Genomic DNA, 21,962 nt, shown 5'->3' with positions numbered 1-21,962 from the left:
GTCTGTATCTTCAGTCATTATGCGTGTTAATCATCACTGCTTCCTGTAGGTGGGTCAGTGTCATCTTTCATAGACAAAACAGCCTTATTAATACGGAAACCTTGGTTACAGTATGCAAAAATAATACAAGCACGAATGCTGTTCATAGAACCATTTATTATGATGTAGCTTAATATGATTGGTTTGCATTGCCTAAGCGGTGAGCGTTTTGTAAAACCTGGCTGCTCACCAGGGAATGTATTCACTCCTCTAGGTATGGAGATGTCCATATCTTAATATCAAAAAAATTGTTTCATGAATAAGGTTTTTTTCACAAATCGCTTATTAACCGTACAAAACGGCAGCCAGAAGCATCTTTGGAAGATCGCGCTCAGGCCTTACTATATAATGCCTCACTATTTGAGATAATTCGTTTGTATTGCTCATAGCTCTGTTAGCTTAGTCGGTGTGCCAGGCATTGACCGGTGGTAGTCGATGCCGTCGAAGCTGTCCTGAGAAGCTTTAAAATGTAAATCTGGTTCTATTTCATCATCATTGAAACTGTGAAGGGCTGAAGAGCCAACAACGTCTGGAAGCATGCGGTTCTCACCACAAGCTGTGGAAGTTTGTGTTTGCTTGTTGGTACTTCGTACACTCTCTGGACTGTGTTCCTGCTTTCTTTGCGACATCTAAAAGGCACGAGATAAACTTGTAAGTGCTTCGCTCAATAACGGAAAAGTCAATATACGATTGCGATATTATAATTCATTAGAGGACAGGCACTTATTTTTCTTCATTGCAAATTAAGAATTACCCTCAACCTCTCAAGTGCAACAACTCAGAGGTGAATGGAAAGGGCATAATTTTTATCGGGAGAGATCTGTTGCTGGTTATCATTCTTACAGGGTTGCTTGTTTAGTAAAAATGATGTTCTTTGCATATGGTGGAAATGAGATGCTAGAGAGCTAACTGCTCTCTTTCCTTGCCTTTGCTGTGATTTTCATTCATGTGAGCCATACCCTGCTAACTACCTGCCAACTGGGCTATACATCCCGATTAGCTAAGCTACTGCACACATGGAGCCTTCAATGATTCTTTAGGTGTATTTTTTGGCAATTGTCGTGATAATAAAATTCAACTCAAATGACATAGATGAAAATTTGGTGATCAGAAGGAATGAATATATCTAACGGAAGTAAAACACTGGATCTGATAGTTGATTCAGCTGGAAAAGCCTATTGCTAGCCACAAAGCAGCTCGTAAACAAGTGAAGCGTCCAACATGAAAATTTGAAGCAGCAAGTTTTTGTCAAACATTAAGTCAACTGTACGAGCCAAGTTAGCACTAGAACTACAAATTAAGCCTGAGGAAAGCTTTCAATCTACTACATACACTAATTCTGTAGGTATATATGTTGGCTGGTTAAATTTGGCAGTTTAAAAAGTGCCTGTAATTTTATCAGGAAAAGTTTTTTTTTATATATTTGGTGGTTCTTTATTAGGCGCATACAATTATATAAAACACTGCAACTTTTGGTAAGGGATTGTACACTAGCCAATTACAATTCTATTCCATGAATAAATTTTCGAAGCTGCTTGCAATCGATTTTTACCAAAACAGCTGTCGCTCTATACGCTAAACATCCTAAAAAGAATTTTCTTCCTTTTTCCAGATTAAATGTATTATATACTTCATATCTACTGAGCATTGCTTTACACTAAGTTGGTGCATTCAAATAGTGTGAAAAAACAATAAAAATATTATATTACACTGTTTGTATATTTGATTCGCAGAGCCGAATTGAAGGAGTAGTGACTAGATAAGAGTTCTTATCTCACTTGCACTGATATCTCATTGACTAGTGTAATTCGAGGACACCGACCCTCTTCTAAGGGCAATAATTGCACTGGTAGATTGGTTCCAGACCGTTAGCGACAGGGAGATTACCCTATCAGGTCAGGCTGACACTGACTGGATAACAACCTACCTTCATGCCTAATCGCAGACCACAATGCACTTCTGTCGCGACATTCATACTTTCCTTGTTTCTATTCAGAGCACAAACTATTCTATTACCATATATAGATGGTTATAGAATGGTTTGTTTTGTTTCTTTGGAACAAGCATGTGCCCTGATCAGCTGACACTCAAATATGATCTCAATCCAAGTAGATAAGATGTCAGTGTCGGCAGCCAAAAACGCTCTATATAATACTTTCTCATGCATTTCTCACTACATTCTCATATACATGAGCTCATGTTTTTAGATTTGCCACCCATGCAAAAATAACGGCACACACACATATATACCAAGTTTGTAGGTGCACCCGAGGTTATTTGCTTGCTTCAAAGGAATGTGATACTCTGGCAAAATGAAAACTCCATAATTATATTAAATTGTCATGCATTTTATACATGGCTCACATTTTTAGATTTGCCAGCCATGCAAAGACAAAGGCACACATGTACCAAGTTTGTATGTTCGGCCAATGTTATTTGTTCGCTTCATAGGAATGTGGTGCAAGAATCTTAAACAGAATTACCTGAAAAAAGGATTTCATTTGCTGCTCATTATGAAAGTCATCAAATACGGTCTCTCTATCTTCAGGCCCGGCCAGTACATTGTTTGAAATGTCAGCACGATACCTTCTCTGCACCTCCAGTGTATCATCATCATTATATGCGGTGCTCTGCTGCTGCAGGGCCAGATGAAATGCAGAGTTGGCTTTGAGCATCGTGTCCGTAGGGCAGTGTCTCGCTACCCTCTCACGCTCCTGTTGCTCTCTGCAATATTAGTCTCATTGTCACAGGCTAATAGCATCATGTTCAGTACACCATTACTCGCATAATTACGTCCCGCTATCATATGGCATTATTATTAGTGCCGTTCAAGTATTGAAGAATGGTTTTCACACAAGTCATTGGTCTGAGATAAGGCGATACTCAGCATAAAAATGAAAGCAGGCCTCCCAATTCGAAATACAATGGTTGATTCATATGTTAATGCAATTCATTGACTTTTACGGAAAATCAACCACAATGCTTATCAATATAGTTTCCGCTGCATAGTTGAATGTTTGTTTTACTTCGGAAAATATAAGAAATATGCAAATTCATTTATTTGTGTTTATGAAACAGACAATACATTTGATTTCATCATGCTAGTAAGTAATATTATTATACTGCATTCTCAGCATGTATTGGCTGTAATTATTATTCTACCACATTCTTGGCATGTGATTGGTTGTAATTATTAATATACCAAATTCTTGGCATGTGATTGGTTGTAATTATTAATATACCACATTCTTGGCATGTGATTGGTTGTAAAAAATTTAGTACAGCGAGTAAAAAATATGAAGTGCATTATTGGCATCCGTAGTAAAACAAGCAACTAGTTCACCGAATTTAATTGAAATACAGTCAAACATGGATAACTCGCCCACGGATAGCTCGAACACATGGTTAATTCGAACGGTTTCTTTGGTCCGTTCCCACGTAATGATAAATTTCTACAGATAACTCGAACTCAACACTGTTAACTCAAACTGTTTTTTTGCCCAACGGCTACTGAAACAGTTGTTATCGCTTTAGAAAATCACTTTATTCAAAGACATAGAGGTAAACCTCATATTTTCGTAATTCATAAGCATCATTATTACCACCATCGGCAAAATATTTTTGTCAAGGACTTTTCTAAAGGTTTGGTGAAATTTGATTTATACTGCTATACGATGAATAGCACGGGTTAGCCGGGTCACGCGCTCAAGGATTTTCGCCAAAACAAAAACAGCATGTTGTTTTTGTTTTGTATGTACGTGGCGAAAATACTTGAGTGCGTGACCCGGCTAGCCCGTGATGAATAGTTTTCCGACGTTGATTCCGTGTTGAATCAACGTCGGAATGTTGAATGTTTAAAACGTCTTAAAAATTGTTGTAATTAAACGTATACGTTGTCTTAGCTAAAAAAAACTATTCATCGTTTGACCTAAACACAGAATACGTGTGTACATTCAATAAGTATCTATTCAAAAAGCGTGAGTGATATACAATGCACCGTAAAACCTCGTAAAACTTCTAATTGAACTGCCTCGGAGTGTTGCTCTTAACGAATCCCAGGTAAAGTAAGGTAATCTTTGCATAAACTTAAAGAAAAATCGGCAAAATTGATCGTGGGTAAAACGCTCAAAAGAAAAAGATGTCTTTTCTTTTGAGCATTTCAACAACGATCAAGTTTTGCCAATGTCAATCTAAATAACGTCTTGGCAATAACATCACCTCAAACAACAAACCAATCTCAAGTGATAGAAAAATCTCTATACTTTTTGATGAAAACGTTTTAAACTTTACATTAGAAGCATTTAATTTGAAACAAGCCATTTGTGCTTTTGATTTATATTATAGTTTGTATATGTACATGTATCTACTAATAAATAAGTAAATACATGGACTTGTGACAGGGCTCTGATAACTTGAACGCTCTGATAATTCGAACACTTTTGCTCGGTCCGTGAAGTTCGAGTTATCCATGTTTGACTGTACTTTGATAAGATTATATAATCCATTAGATATTCACGAGGACATGAAGTTTATATTATTTTTTAGTATTGTGCTAAACCATAGTTCTCACGTAGAATAGGGACGATATGGAAGAAAAATATTGGCCAAACAAATATTTCCTTCTGTATCACTAGATTATCCTACTAGTGAACAACCAATTAAGCTTTAAGAAATGGTCTGATGGTAACGATCAAAAGCTTGACCTCCTATTAGTGCTGATTTTGGATACCAGGATCAGGGCATCACTAATTACAGGCAAGAGAGCTGCTAGCCATCAAAAGCCATAACTGCTTGATAACAAGGTAAGGTTGGCTAATTGCAGATAAGAGCACTGCTAAGGTATGTTTCAGCAGGAGGATTTATCGGAGTTGCTTCCACACCGACAAAGTCGGTTTGGTGTAAAATGAAATACTTGTAAAACCGGCTTCTTCCTAGTCACCGAAACGTCGACACAGATTCAGTGAAACGCTGCATACTATTTTAGTTTATTTTTGACAGCCGTCATTGATGGAGTACAACATGAAGCTGACCAATCGTATCTCACAATGATAATTGAGCCGAGAATACAAGTAGAATGGATATCAATGTTGTATTTTATTGGCTAAAAAAGATGACCTATTTTGTATAGTAGGATTTGAGTTGATTTGGTGTAAAGTCTTGGTAAAAAGGTACTTCAAACCATAAACAGACTAGAACCCAGTTCAGCGTTGACCTTTCAGTGGAAACACAACTCCGACAAATCGTTCTAATAAAAACACCCCTATACTATCAATACATGTTCCCTTGTGAGTAAAAACAGTGCAGAAGACCTGCGCGGTTGTGTGGTTATAAGGGTATCTAATCAAAGCGACAGGGAGATCACATCGGAATGTTGCACAACACTCCTTTTTGTGTTCAGATACACGATTGGTCAACTAACTAGCGAACAGAAACTAGTCTAGCATACAAACCTGGATTTTTTCCTTCAACGAAAACAAAATCGTAGAATTGGAAATCTATGTGAACACATCCCGATGCTAATAGGAGCCTATTAATGGAAACCACTGGCTAAAATGATGGCTGCGAGAGATGATGAGAGATGAGAGAAATGATATCTTATAATTTCTTACGCACAGCGAGTGGTAAACATATGGAAATATATATATGTTTAACATACATGTTCCTTTTTTTGTACCAGCACCAGACTGCTACTATGATAATCACAATGATGAGTATTAGAACAGCGATGAGAAAGATCCACCAGAACTCTTGAAGAATTTTCTCAATATTGGCTGGCATGTCAGAGCTGTCGACTGTAACAGAAGTCTATCTCCATATATGTGTATATGCATGTACAGCAACAGCATTATAGACAATTGCGCACCCCTTTATTTGTATAAAGGACCAGAGTTATAGACCATTGCCCATCCCTACATATGTGTACAAAAACAATGTTATAAATCATTGCACATCCTTACATGTGTGTACAAAAACAGTATGATGTCTCACCTCTACTTGTGTGTACCGACACAGTGCGTCATACAGCGTTAATATAGAGCATTGTATTTCAATCGCAGATATTACAGCTTTCAAAAGAAGAATCAGAGATGCGACCATCTGTGAGTTTAGAAAATCCATTCAAGTTAAGTGATGATTTTTCAAATCAGAGATCGTGCAACGAAAGCAGGTGGCACACGATGTCTTTTGTTAGAGATTTATCTTAAACTGTGAGTATACTCATTAATTGCAGCTTTCGTAGCAGGTGCCATTAAATATCTTTGTTTCTCTTTACCTCGTGAAGTGGTCATTGCGGGCGTAGGACTGAGACAGATTAGAATTCATTGTGTGCTTATTTATTAGAAAGGCTGATAGAATCCTTTGACTGCCACTAAAACTTTTCGGTTTTCTTTGACCTTCCACTTACCGCATGCGCACAATGGACATCCCTTGTCATCCACCTTCCTGCCTAACTCACATTTGATGCTACAGGTTGTGCCACACGTTGAGGTCATTGCAAGACCGACTGTAAACAACACCACAAGAGTCAGTAGATTGTTAATTAATAAATACATTAGATATCAAAGGTCTGATTACTGACAAGAGGTAAATTAAAATAATAACTTATATGCAAGTTACAGAGTGACAGATTATTTGATTTCTGTGTCAGGCCTAAGTTCCTGAATAGAGCTATTCAGAGAGGTTTTTAGTTTATGACATCTGTTAGCATTTCCATAGAAAACTTTAGATTAGTTTTTTAATAACATTGTAAATTAAAATGCCCAACTAGTTGTAATTTTACTCGTAAGTTTGCCAACCAAAACATGTTTTCTAGGGTGCATTGCTTCATTCCAAGCCAAGTTTTACGTTAAAAATGCAATAACTGGATAACAGGATAACTGGATAACTGGATAACTGGATAACTGGATAACTGAATAACGAGATAATTGGATAAAGCCAGGTCCAGGCTGAACATGCTTATGAACATCAGACATTATTTTAATGAATTATCTTTATGACTATATTGTAGAAATAATTCTATTATCATCATCAGAATCAAGATAATAAATAGTGTTCCACAACAACTCAGCAATGAAACTGCAGTAGCTTTGGCTCAGGTAACAGAAAAGACTAATTCTCTCTACTGTATTATAGCTGAAATTGCTGGTACCTTGCTGGATGAGTTATAATTTAAATTGGCATGTATCCATTTACTAGAATATAGTTGCTCACAACTAAACTTAGACCTACTGCATCTAAACAGGAAGTTTGGTTCTGTAGATACATCATCAAATATAATTAGTTACATAATAGCGCTTTTTCTTCCAGTACTCATAATTTTACTTTATTATTTTTTATTTTTGTCTCGTAGTCTAATTTACTTTGAACGGCGTCGACCAGAGATAATAAAGTTCATATCTATCCATCTATCTATCGATTTATCTATCTATCCATTTATCTATCCATCTATCCATTTATCTATCTATCCATTTATCTATCTATCCATTTATCTATCTATCCATTTATCTATCTATCCATTTATCTATCTATCCATTTATCTATCCATCTATCCATTTATCTATCCATCTATCCATTTATCTATCCATCTATCCATTTATCTATCCATCTATCCATTTATCTATCCATCTATCCATTTATCTATCCATTTATCTATCCATCTATCCATTTATCTATCCATCTATCCATTTATCTATCCATCTATCCATTTATCTATCCATCTATCCATTTATCTATCCATCTATCCATTTATCTATCCATCTATCCATTTATCTATCCATCTATCCATTTATCTATCCATCTATCCATTTATCTATCCATCTATCCATTTATCTATCCATCTATCCATTTATCTATCCATCTATCCATTTATCTATCCATCTATCCATCTATCCATCTATCCATCTATCCATCTATCCATCTATCCATCTATCCATCTATCCATCTATCCATCTATCCATCTATCCATCTATCCATCTATCCATCTATCCATCTATCCATCTATCCATCTATCCATCTATCCATCTATCCATCTATCCATCTATCCATCTATCCATCTATCCATCTATCCATCTATCCATCTATCCATCTATCCATCTATCCATCTATCCATCTATCCATCTATCCATCTATCCATCTATCCATCTATCCATCTATCCATCTATCCATCTATCCATCTATCCATCTATCCATCTATCCATCTATCCATCTATCCATCTATCCATCTATCCATCTATCCATCTATCCATCTATCCATCTATCCATCTATCCATCTATCCATCTATCCATCTATCCATCTATCCATCTATCCATCTATCCATCTATCCATCTATCCATCTATCCATCTATCCATCCATCCATCCATCTATCCACCCATCTATCTATCCACCCATCTATCCATCTATCCATCCACCCATCCATCTATCCACCCATCTATCTATCCACCCATCTATCTATCTACCAATCTATTTATCTATCTGTCTATCTATCCATTTATCTATCTATCCATCTATCTATCCACCTATCTATCAATCTATCAATCTATCCACCTAGCTATCTATCCATCTAACTATCTATTACAATTCTAGGAGTGCTTCAACTTGAAACATATGCAGGTGACTAATGGCTCAGTGGATCAAGCTCAACACCAGCAGGCCTTGTTTTTTCTCTATAATCTAATTGCTAGGCCAGAATAAGTGACCGAACAACATTACTGCAGCCATCGGGTCACCTTGTCATGTACGCCAGAAAATAATCAGGCAAGTTTTTTTTCAAAATTCTCTCTATTCCGTTACAGCTGAAAAAAAAAGTTGGGTGAGGTGCCAGGCATATTTTGCAAAACTTTGGGTTAGCTGATAGGTTCTGAAAAACTTATTTTTGACTGATCAAAAGTATTGATGAAATGAAGAATGATTTAAAAGAAAACGAAAAAATGATTTTCAAGTATAATATCATTCAATAGTCTTCAGTCAAAAAACTGGCAGAAATCTGATAACATATATTATTGGCTCGTGTACACGCAGCTTCAATTAGTTCTTCTCTTCTCTCCCCCCCCTTTTCATGTAACCAAATCTGAGGGTTGCCTAGCACACTGAGATACAAATATATCTACACAGAAACTGTGTAGTCACACACTGGCTTTTAGTGTTTCATTTCACAGTAGTAATTAAGGAACCAGCCATTATCTCTGATCGACTATCTACTTGCTCATCACGGATTCGCTACTAAATCTAGTGACGATCAGTTAACATGATGCATTCTGGTTGGAATTTTGCCCCACTTCACAGATTGAAATAGCTTTTGTATGAAAGTAAAAAATTGAAATCCGTAATTTTTTTTCATTTATGAATAAATTTTTATGTAACAGAATTCTACCTAAAGACATGACAATTTTTTTAACTTCTTTAATGGCTAGGAATTTACTTCAAACTAGAATATTTTTCAAATAACGCCATATAAGAATAATGTTTATTGCTTTATTTTGTAATAGGATAAACAAATAAACTTATAATATTTGAGATTTACATGTATACAATAGATAGTATAAATGTTTAAAAGATGGTTTATAAATTTGATGTAGTTTATTTTACTTTTGTTGTGAGATAATGGATGGAGTGAAAATTTTCATTACTTGAAGACAAGACGGGTACAATTTCATCAATTAGAAAACTCGACCGCTACAATAAAAAAGCAACAATGAAAAAAGTACTTCATGATGAAAAGTAGAACGCTCAAGTACGACCACTTGTGGTGGTCGTATAGACAATGATAGTCTCACTAAAACAATATAAAATGGTAGGAAGACAAGCGTGTTTGAATGACGCAAGCAAACATATATATAAAAACATTTTTTCCTAAAGTAGGTGTGAAAAGAGATTTTCTAAAAATTTATATAGTAATAGATTTTCAAATTTTGTAACAATAATTTTAGATTGCCTCTTTAGTCTGATTTAGCCCTAGATGTTGATGCATTCAATTGTAACCGACTACTCGTTTTGTTGCTGTCTCTTATAAAGAGAATTGACGGAAGTTGTATTAAAAAAGGACAATTTTCATATTTTTAGAGCGTGTAAAAATTCTGCATATGAGGTTATTGTAACAATTAAACAAGTTAAGAAACTCGCTTAGTATTTAACTTTACTGATCTTCGTACAATCGCAAGCGTGATATAATATTGCTTTCTTGATAAATCTTCGACAAGGGATAGACTTGAATTCTTTACCTATGCACAGCCAGTAATTTAGTTGAGACAACTCAAAAAATTGATCATCAAGGATCAATTTTAGTCAATCTTAAACAATATTCTACACAACTACCGTACAGAAAAAACTGTTTCAGCAATAATTGTATTAAGAATGAACTTACACAAGATTCAGCAAATTTTATCAGAATGTGTTAGCATTTTTTTATCATTTGCGATTATTTTTTATGCTTGAGTTATTAGGTGGCCTGGTAGCTCTTTTACATCGGTTATTGGCACAAAATGAACTCATCCTATTTCCAGGGTACCATTGCAGATTATAACTGAGGTAATAATTATGTGTATATCGCGTTGCCAACATTCATAGTATGGAAGGTAAGCAGCCTCAAGAGACAAGCGCTTAAGAAAATGAAATTAATAAAAAATGCTATGAATTTAAGCCTAGAACACGATTTAGATGAGTCATTAATGAAGTTATTACCACTTATCTCAATAGGTAGCCTTTTTGCAAATGTTATGCAATCTAATACATACCACGTAAAGACCTCATCGATGATTGACAAATTTATTAAGTCGTATCTAATGGTTGTCAGTATGCACCAGCTTCAGTTTAATACGATTAATCACGGGCATCCGCAAGTAGCGTGTGTCATGCAACAGCGTCACTTGGCTAAAAAATGCAGAACTTTATCGCAATTTACAAAACCTTGTTAGCAACTGGCCACTAACAAGATTTATTGATTTATTGAGTAACCTTTATTGATGAACTTACATATAACTTTAGTACATGTTATCAAAAAGTAACAGTATGTTTTTATCATTTGCAATTGTTTTTGTTTTGGGTGATTTGACTGTCAGGATGTTTCAAGATTAAAATCGACAAAACTTGATCATGGTTAAACCACTCAGAAGATAAATATGTGTAACATTAGTAAATTAATAGCTATCGTTGCTATAGTAGATATCAGCTTTAGCATTCAAGTTGCAGGGTTCTGTGTTCCTATTCTGTGAGGCTCTTTGCAATTATAGACATCATAATTGCACTTTCACTTGATCTGAGCATTCAGTGATCAAGTTTTGTCGATTTTAGTATATAAACATTCTGACAGTCAGATCACCTCAAACATCAAAAACAATTGCAAATGATAGAAAAGTGCTGATACTTTCCGATGAGATCTACTAAAATTTTGTGACGTATATTTTCAAGTATTTTTTAGCTGGTGAGTAGATAGCTGGCTCCGCAATTATAACATGTTTTGTACTTGTCACTGCTTAAACTGTTAAAAATTGGTCTGCAAAGAATTTACCTTCCACTATCATGAAGTTGTCTGCTCCAAAGGCATTTTCGTAAAATATGTACACTCGCTGCCGCCGCCAGTTTAAAAAAAAAGATATTCTGAACGCACCTACTTTTATGGACAGGGTATAATCAAGGCAGCAAATTTAAGAATCAAATTACATTGCTTTGTAGGTTGTTTCAGGACAGGGTTTGCATGCCAATACCATCACCAAAGCAAACTAGCACTCAAACAGTTATAGCAGAATCTACCTGAGGATGTAGCAGAGCTGCTGGAAGACTGGGTGCTGCCAATGCTGACTATGGACCTGCTAGCGGGGTCATTAGAAGTTGGGAAGCTGCTGCTGCTCATAGAAATAGGATGAGATACATGTATCTCTGTAGTTTTCTGAGGAGTGATTTTAGCTGTATTTGTCAAAATCGCTGTCAACAATTTACTAGTAGAGTCAGCAATCGCTGTAGTAACCTGCGGTTTTGTTACAGCGGATGTTGTTGTTTTACCAGTTCTGGTTGTGACCTTATCTGTTACACTAAAGGTTGGCGTAGTGGTCGGGCGGGTAACAGACGTGGTCAGCAGTGCTCTGGTTGTCTGGGAGACTGGAGTTATGCTCTGCAGTGGTTGAGTGGTCGCCTGGGATCGAGAAAAGGTAGAAGAAAATATAATTGTTCCAATAGAACTTTTGGTGCCGGAAGTTGTACTCAAAGTAGTACTGGTTGTCACATGCGCAACGCTAGTTGTAATAATACGTTCAGAAGTAGTATCCTTGACACTAGTTTTGGTATACGCAGTTGTTTCAGTTCTATTAGTAGGCAATACTGTACTTATAACGGAGGAGGTGGTGTCAGGCGACCCGACTTCGGTAGTATCTGTGAGCGGTGAATCTTTTGTAGTGAGCAGAGCAGCAGTAGAAGGGGAATCTGTGGCAATAAATGATTAACTAGCGAACAATAACCGTGAGCTCTAATTCAAGACAGGCTTCGGTTGGCTGGAGAAGTTGGAATAAAATCAAAACCACCTCTAAGAAATTAAGGTCAGACAATCTAGCGGAGCTAGAAAGTTAAAAAGAGAGTAATCATAAGCATACATCACTCTCTGGCTCAGTTATGCAATAAAGATACGGTATCGAAGGTGGAATGGAGATAGCATGCACTTGAGTTTCTATGAGTTGTTTGAACATGGAAGATTTGGTCAAGCGATCGGGCATCAATTGTTACGCAAATTTTGTTCAATAAATGGCCACAGCGCAAGTGGGGAATCGATAGGGTAACAGCTTTGGTGTCAAGGACACGCAGTTGGGCTCAAAATAATCAGTATGATAAAATTACATCAACCGTATACATTATTTTAGTAGTCCCGTGTGATGCCAATTTCACCAGTGAGTATAAATCATGAAGCACAGCTTTGGATGCACTTCAACCAAAAAACTACTGTATATCAACTTACTTTAACCAATGAACTACTGTAGGTCGATTTACGTCGATCAATGTCGATTTATTTTAACCAACAAACTATTGTATGTCGATGCACTTTAATCAACAAACTACCGTATGTCGATGCACTTCAACCAACGAACTACTGAACATGTTACACCTTCATTCAATTCATTCATTTCTAAGGCAGATGAACTAAATCTTCCATGTACAATCGTCTCCGAGAGGCCACTAGTTTGCCGGGAGTTCAAAACTGAGCAAAGCAAAAGTAGGACACCCAGTAGCCAGAGCAATTCACCAACCTGTAATGCTAGTAGATCCACCAGAATGTGTTGTTGAAATAGGCATCGTACTGGTAGGGTCTGTGATATTAGTGATGGCCAGCGATGAGATGGCTGATGTTCGTATTACCTCACTATCAGAGTGCGCGCCATCACTAATTCCAAGCGTTGCTGCCGATGTCTTTAATCCTGCAGTTGTTACTGTAGTTCCATTCAACCTTTGGCTTTCCAATACTGTAGTTACCGAATTTGAACTAGTGTAAGCAGTACTCGTAGGTGGAGAGGTGGTTGTCATAGACTGGGTACCATTAACCTCAGATTGCGGTGTAGTTCTATCTGAAGTTGTGGCATTCGGGCTAGACAAGGTCGTCCCTGTTTGATTTTGATGCTTTATTTCTGCTACTGTTATGGTTGCGTTTAAAATGCTATTTATAGGCTGTGTGGTATTGTCTTGGCCGGCTGTCGCATGAACCCATATTCCAAGTGTGACAAAGGCTATTAGCAGAAATTTCAGCCTGCAAATATCCATAACACTATAAATTATAAAAATAAGTGGGACATTTCAATGAGCAATTTGTAATGTTACCTTTAGGCCAGTCACACACAGAGAGGCACCAGTGAACTGTAATTCGACTCCCAATTATTTGGGGCGCTCGCCCCAAGAGGATGTTATCTAAAATCACAACACACCTGTCGTCTTAACTGACACTCATTCGTGTTTGCACGTTTTGAAGCCCCAAACACATGATCCATTGGTATTATGATATCACTGCAAAACGTAACCTCGCCCAATTGACTGCGGTGTTGTTTTGGCACAACTTAAAAGCTCAAGCTAAACAGAGCAGTAAGCTAAAAACTAGATTGGCTATGAATGAACGACGTGTTGCTTTTTTCAATTTCACGGCTTACAAAAAACTATGTATTAGGATGAATTATTCCAGCTGGTGCGAGGAGGTTTGTTGTATTACAAACCTGCTGTACACACATACACACAAACGGTACTCACACACACTCACACACATTTGTGCACACAAACATGCCAACATGCACAGATCACACTAACTGTGAGTAGCATTAATCACCAAACAGCATTTCAAGAATTACTGGAACTCATGTTATTATTCAAATAAATCAGCGCCGCTCCAAATTAGTGTTCGATTCTAATCATAAAATTTGCTAAAAAATAAGTTGAGTTTGAAAAGATAGTTCACACAATGGTTCCTTTGAAACATCAGTGACGTTAGTGATTTATTGGCTGTAAGAAGATTGACTTACTACAAGAAGTTTCGCTGACTAGAGGAAAAATCTACTGACTACTGAACAGGCTACCGACTACCGATTCACTGACTAAAATAGGAATCACTGACAATCATTGTTTTCATTGTTCGGACGATGCAAACTTGCGAATTAATTGCATCATGGAGTGAATAGACAGGCTTGCTGCCTGTCACTGTGTTTCCATGACGTGCATGATACGCAAATTTGAGCCAATCTGCAAGTTAACCGCATCATGGAAATGGCATAAATCCGCTAGCTAAGCAAGTTTTGTGATTTGCAAAACTTTATCAAATCCATCAGGCTTGCGAATAATGGAAACAGCACTTGCGAATGATGCGCATTAAAATGCCGTTCCAGCTATTCAATTTCAAACATTTTCAATACTTCCATCATCCTTTCTTCGTCAAGTTTTACACATTTACATCACTAACTGCGTCGCTAATTATTAAGTTATAGCATACAATTCCTTACCTTTTTTTGACAAGGCTCCGGAGTCAATCCGCATCATGCAAATGTCTATAAAAATACTTGAATCGTACGATAATTAACTTACGCACAACTCAAATCCGCATGATGCGATTCATGCGCGTCATGGAAACAGTGTATAGGATATTTCGCTGACTATAGGGAGATTCCCTGACTGAAGTAAGTTCAGAAAGACAGCTGATGGTCATATGATACAGACTGGACATGGATGAACAGCTGTTTATTGATAAAACTTATGATATCTCTAATTAAAGAACTTGGAGTAGCAGAATCACAAGAAATAGCTCCGCTAACACATATGATGTATATCTAAATTTGTCAGTTTTTGCTAAAGAGAATATCAAATTTTATCAAAAGATACCTTTTTGTTGGCAGACGCCCCAGGTTGAGCCAACAAGTTTGATGCGATATGTCTGTTGTCCGACATGTTTCTGTAACTTTTTGAACTTTCCGGGCAACAGCTGCTACTTTCAGACCACCAGTGATTGAATCGGAAGGTAATCGAATTTAACTCACATAGAACCCAGTGGTGTATAAACTAGTGTTGGGCCGGTAAGGAGTTATTCGCTCTTACCGACACCGAGAGATTGTCGGTATCCGGAAAACCGATCATTTTCAGTGACAGCTAGTTATCCGCGGCCGGATTGATATGATCGGTATTTATCCGTGAAAGCCTATCGGTAAATCGTTATCCGGATAGATTTTTGTATTTGACAGGCTGCAGCCTTACCAGTGACGTGTGTGCGCGGGAGAATCTCCCTCACAATGAGCTGCTTATGAAAGAGCTCATTTGACGTCTCGCGCACAATCGCTATGTAATGGAATTAGAAAGAAATGAGAAAAATCGCGCGTCAATTGATGTTAGCAAAACGCATCTTTGACGAACACGCTAATCAAAAAGAGTCTCTCAGCGCACATTGGCAATCACAACTTTTTTCTCAGACATTCTGAAAACACTACACATGCGAATTATATTATAACTCTTTCTTCAACAAACATTACCACGCTTACCTATAGGTATCTAGTATTGTATTACGTCTCACATTGATAAAATGTAAAACGTAATATACGTTTTATGTTTTACCAAATATAAAACATATATTACGTTTTATATTTAATAAAACCCCCGTTTGATATTTGATACGTTTGATATATTTATACGTTTTATATTTGATTTATCTTTCCATCTGCGTTATATAAAAATGGGCAGTAGGTAAGCTGAAGTTGAACACACACTGAAAACCATATACCAAACTACAATACCGACAATACCGAACTTTCTTAATTGGCAAAGGATACCGAAGATGGTAAATACCGAGGATGCCGACACCGGGAAAAGCGATAAAAAAGTGCAAGGATATCTTATCCGACACTAAATTATATACCGGTCCAACACTAGTGTAAACATTATAGGGAACAGCAGATTTTTCATATGAGCATCGTCGAATGAGCATTGTCGAATGAGCAGTTTTAGATGAGCATTATTGAAAAAGCATTTGTCGAGCGAGCGTCGTCGAACGAGCGTTGTCGAACGAGCGTCATCGAACGAGCGTCATCGTACGAGTGTCGCCGAATGAGCATCGTCGAACAAGCATCGTCGAACGAACATCGTCGAACGAACATCGTCGAACGAGCATTGCCATTTGTGCATTGCCATTTGCGCATTGCCATTTTCGAATTGCCAATTGTGCATTGCCAATTCCGCATTGCCAATTGAGCATTACCAGTCAATCGTTGACAATCATTTCTCACAATTTCAAGAGAATAAATATGATGTCACAGTCAAAGTTGGGTAAAGCATCAGGATAGGCTCACCCTGGATTGAAGAACATCTCAGAGCTTGAACTACCAACATCTGCTGACGAGACAAGACAGCGCCTATTCCGGCTCTCTCACTTATGATTTTAGATGTCGGCTCAGCATTAAGCCTTTAGACAGCTTTCGTGGAAGGTCAGGTATTCATCTATTTATTCCCTGAAGCTCCTTTCCTCCTGTTTGTTTTGTGCTTGTAACGTTACGCCGCGTTGACTAACCCTTTGCATTCCACAAAGCTGCAATAGAACCACCAAGGTGTTACACAAAGCCTTTGAAAATCTGATCCTTGAAATCTAATAGAGACATCTCTAAAAGGGATCCAGTGAAGTGACTTCAATTGGCGTGACAAGCATAATGGTTGCAGCATCGACAAAGGAGAATTTGACCAGTCAATACACTCAAATTTGACTGAAGATATGATTTGATAGAATTTTGGATTCAGATGACACGCTTGGGGAAAAAGTTCGCATTACTAGCAGTAGCAACGCCTCAAATCATCAGGAAGGAGTGGTCAGGAACTTTCCTTATAGAGCTGACACAAACGTCACATAGAGCTTCGCAATAATTATTTAGTAGTGATTTTTAGGGTAAACGATTTGAAAATCACCACCACTTATAGGAGATATCGTCAATCGTATAAACAATATAATCGTGTAATGACGATTTATCTCACATCTGACGATTTTCAGAGTGAGCAATACTGGAAATACAACGCACAGGCCTTTTAGTTTTATAATAAACTCATTCCATGACCTTCCACACACACGGGCATTCGTGAAATAAATTATTTTAATTATCACGAACACAATAGTTCATTTTTAAGTTAAGATATAAAAAACTATTAACAAAAATTGATGAGTGTTTACATAATGACAATATCGCAAATCATCTATTTGCAATATCGAATCGTCTTGCAATTGTTGAAATTTGCTGATCTCTAACATCGAATTGTGATGGAGTCATCTGTGGCAGCCGCCTTACCAGAAAGAGTAGTCAAAAATTATAATCTGCTTGGATATTACATAACCAAATTGTTACTAGTCAGTGTATCTAACATTGGCTGTTGGACCAACATCTGCCACAGCAGTTTTGGGTTCTAAACCTGATGAAAGATGTTATACCATTTAAAAGTAGGCTCATATTAAACACGTAAGTGAGATTATTTTGAAAACATGTAATAATAGCATATAATTCACTTATTTACACGAACAAGGTACAACGCTAACAAGCAGAATCAATTTTATTATATACTAACTGAATGCCCTGCGTTGCACGGCTATTAAAAACAGCTTATAAATAGTGGCAGGTAATGTAGTTGCCATTGGCTAATTTGAGAAAGCTAGCATGCGTATTGCTAAACTTACTAATAAGAGCCGTGAGAGCAAGCTTTAGTGATGTTACACGAAACGCCGAGTCGCTATGAATATTTTAACCCAGATAATGACTCATATCACCAATTAATCCATTGCATCCCATGTAGCTTAATAGGTTAGCTTGTCGCCTTGTGAACAGGAAGTTCCGAAATCAAATCTTCTGCGATGCGGATTTTACATTGCTAGATTTTAATCGCTAGCCTATAGCTGACAGACGCCAGACGACAAACTTTGAGATGTATATATACAGATTAATAAAAGTAATAACAATATTAATGAAAGTAAGAGCTATTATTGTTGATCATTTGATACAACATTCTTCAGCCAAGCAACTCATCAGGTTTACTGTTTACAGAAATATATCTGTAGCTGGGTACTTACGTTTGTAAAATACATCACAAAAATTCTTTGTGTAGTTCTAATGAACCATTAATTGTTTTTCATAAAATGTATTTTGTTGTACCTGTTGATGTAAGTTCAATATCAGCACTCAAATAACGACAGCATGGTATGTCATGCCATAACCGTCCATTTCGTACTGCAGCCGTGTACATAAAAAGTGTCTATAGCTTAATATTATCTTTTTAATTAGGCCTAAATATAGGTTTGTCAATGTTTTTTTTTCAAGTATAATGTCTTTCTTCTTGTTTTCAGCTTTTGTCGCAGCCGAAAAGATTTGGCTGTCTTTCGCTTTTGAAATTATGTACAACTTTTTTTTATTTTGCCAAGCGAGATCGGAAAGGTAAAACTTATGTGAGAAAAAAAGCTTTGATTTATTATTACATGAGGTTGTCTCTGGTATATTGGTATGTTTTAATTTATTTGGTAGCTCAAATAAACCAATATTTAAATAGCTATTCAATGTGATCAATAAACCAATTAGATATGAAGAATAAATTTAAACGTGTTTGACTTTTCGCTAAATAATGAATGAATAATTTTTAGCTTCAAATTCTCAGCAAATAGCTGGCATGCACAAATCATCGATTCGATTAGGGACAGTTTTACTTAGCATCTTCATCACAGACTTCTTTTAAAAGACTGAAAACATTGTCTGGCATTCCGCTTCATAAGGAACGTTATCAAAAAAGTATAGTTCTCTAGTGTTGTTTGCCGATCCACGTAGCTTCGCTGCTGGCATAAATGATTGTAGTTATGTTATTGCTATGTTATTGTTATGTTATTGTTATGTTATTGCTATGTTATTGTTATGTTATTGTTATTATCGTAAACAATTTTTTGATAACTCTGATACTCCTTCAGAGATATCAAGAAAATAAAAACCTCGCTGCTGGCATAACTGAAACGATTTTCTCAAAGCTATTAGAAAAGTAAGAACCTCGCTTCTGACACAACCGAAATGACCCTCGAAGTTATTAAAAAAATAAAAAAGACAGCATTGTTTTATCGCACGTAGTTATAGTGTCACAGTGAAATAAAACACCTCTAGAACGGCTGACGCCATGGTAATTCAAGCCGAGCCAAATACTTCCTCTCGGTTACTAACTACTATTTGCAGTAAGCAGTGGCATTCAATGAAAGTAAATATGATTCATGGCAAGACAATAGAGATCAAGCCTCATAAATATCTTGAAGAACACCAAGTCTGCGATCAGTTAGTCCTTTGTATTCCCTTCGGTGGTAGCAGATGGAATATAACAAAAGGTTCTATTGCCATGCGGGACAACAAAGAAAGCGTTTAGAAGGGGTTAAGAGATAGCCTCAATGTTTGCATATATCTAGTACACTTACTGATAAAGTGGTCACACACGGGTGTAGATAGAGCATGGATACAGAAAGTCATAATAGCCTAGTACACTCGCACGCAGCCATTGATCGAAACAAACTTTTCTGTACTGTTATTAGAGCCGGAGGCTAACAGTCTGTAAAGGGTATTTAACCTTGACCCTGTACGAGTGTAGATGATATGATACTACAGTTTTATATTTTGGGCCATCTCCTTTTTGCTTCGTTGCATCAAATTTGAACAAAACCTATGTATAATATTTTAAAATAATATAACTGTTCATGAACTCTTAGAGGGATGTTACGCATCATTTGAACTAGCTTACTGATATGTATGTAGGCTATCCCATTTAGGACTGCCTCCATATTGTTATTGAGCTGGAACTGGGCTTACCCTATAACTATGTTCAATGTATGACAGCTGACATGAACAAACCAAATTGAACAACAGGGGATGGCATGCCTTGGAGCCTGGACAGCCACACCAGCAAATCTTGTCATTACCTATCTCCCAAGTAATACGTCACACCTAAATCTATTTAAAAAGTTCTTATATTCTGGTCAGAAATAAACACAATTAACTGTAAGACAACATACTGTGTTTGTAAAAGGCTTTGGGATGAACAAGAAAGGCAGCAGCTGACTTGGTGCGCAGGTGGCATGGCACGCTAGAGGATAGGTAAAGTACTCGATGTCTTGTTTTGTATGAATGCAATGAAAAACAAGGTGTAGGAAGGTTTCATCACCGTTATTTCAAAATGACTCAATCTCTCTCGGAGCCGTGAATGCCTGTATTGATTTTCCAATTGGTCAAGCAAACGATAAACAGTTGGATCACACTCTACTAAACTATTACTAGATATAACCATCCCTTGTAAGTTTAGATAAACATACAAGCTTGCAAATTTGATGCTTACGGAATGCAAATTGGTTATAATTGTTGTGCGTCTCAGTTACAGTTGATAGTTTGAATGGCTGGCCCGAAAAAATGATACGGATCAAGGCCTCCTTGTCAATCATTTCTACAGATTCTACCAACTGGCATCTTTTGTTGAAGAGTGCAGTTGGGGAAACGAGATGAGGTTGCCGAGTTTGGAAAACTCATTAGTCCTTGTAGAGGCTAATGAGTTTTTCCATCAGGTGCCAAAAAACTATGCCTAGTTTTTTGGCACCTGATCAAATAGCTGCTAAAGGGAGTATGCGATGCGCGTTTAATTTTTCACACCATTTTAGCTTTTTTCGTAAGATTCAAAGGTAATGCTACTGTGTCGCAGCTACATAGTATCTTATTGCAAAAAGTTGGCAAATTTTTAACCACCTCATATTTTTTCAAGCCCCATAAGCGGCTGATGCATTCTCAACTGAAATAACTGTCCCTAATGTCTATGACTGGTGTTGCTAGTACTTGTAACTGTATTACTTATGAGTACTAGCTTTGAAGTATACCTATACCACCCCCAATACACCCATGAGAGAACGAGCTATAAGCTCTTGGCTAGAACAAATAAGGAACAGTCTATCTTTCAAAAACATTGGTGAAAGGAGATAAAGACTGCAGATTGAAACTTTCGAAAAAAAAAATTCAAATTTACATTAAAAATGGTACTAATTATCGTACTTGTGGGTGTAATGAATTCCTACCTGCAATATCTTGGCGCCTGAAATGTCTTTCAAAAAACTTTCTGACTGCCTCTGGAAAGCAACAGCAAGTAAGCTAAGCGTGAGGACATGCAGGACAGCTTAGAAAGCTACGAGCTCAGCATTGCCTGAGGTTTTTCTTTTAACTCCCAATCAATGAATGACGAGTTAGTGAGCCAATCATTGGGCTTGCCACGAGTGTTTTATTTACAATACACAGTCACGCGGCTATGAAATCCTACAGGAAGAAATAGTTGTACTGGCGCTTTTCTGGGTTGGACTCGAGCAAAAACTGTTTACATAAACCTATTTGTCGACCTGGATGGCTCTATAACACAAAATGCTTTGATGTAGGAATGATAACAGTTTTAGATAATTTTGTA

At 37.0% G+C, this 21,962-nt stretch overlaps 1 protein-coding gene across 2 annotated transcripts; it reads right to left on the bottom strand.

The window, feature by feature from the left end:
* Window positions 1-136: 136 nt before the first annotated feature.
* LOC137388931 (uncharacterized) lies at window positions 137-21,725 on the bottom strand. 2 transcript variants are annotated; one of them, XM_068075432.1, is made up of 8 exons: window positions 21,583-21,725; window positions 16,823-17,058; window positions 13,265-13,758; window positions 11,784-12,449; window positions 6,443-6,541; window positions 5,696-5,831; window positions 2,523-2,763; window positions 137-668 (listed from the first exon to the last, which is right to left on the bottom strand). In XM_068075432.1, exons 2-8 carry the CDS (start codon window positions 16,837-16,839, stop codon window positions 423-425), a joined length of 1,899 nt encoding a protein of 632 aa, XP_067931533.1. In that variant the 5' UTR covers window positions 16,840-17,058; window positions 21,583-21,725; the 3' UTR covers window positions 137-422. The 2 variants fall into 2 exon arrangements, with proteins under 2 accessions (XP_067931533.1, XP_067931534.1); XM_068075433.1 differs by lacking the exon at window positions 11,784-12,449.
* Between the last annotated feature and the right edge of the window lie 237 nt (window positions 21,726-21,962).

Source organism: Watersipora subatra, chromosome 2, assembly GCF_963576615.1.
Source record: "Watersipora subatra chromosome 2, tzWatSuba1.1, whole genome shotgun sequence".
Taxonomy (NCBI): Eukaryota; Metazoa; Bryozoa; class Gymnolaemata; order Cheilostomatida; family Watersiporidae; genus Watersipora; species Watersipora subatra.
Note: the sequence above shows the minus strand (reverse complement) of the source record. Positions and strands in the feature narration are given on the sequence as shown.

Coding starts and splice junctions, on each gene's coding strand:
- LOC137388931 (XM_068075432.1), bottom strand. Junction 12,450..13,264: donor TGGATCTACTAGCATTACAG/GTTGGTGAATTG, acceptor TTATTGCCACAG/ATTCCCCTTCTACTGCTGCT. Junction 5,832..6,442: donor ATGTCCATTGTGCGCATGCG/GTAAGTGGAAGG, acceptor CTTCTGTTACAG/TCGACAGCTCTGACATGCCA.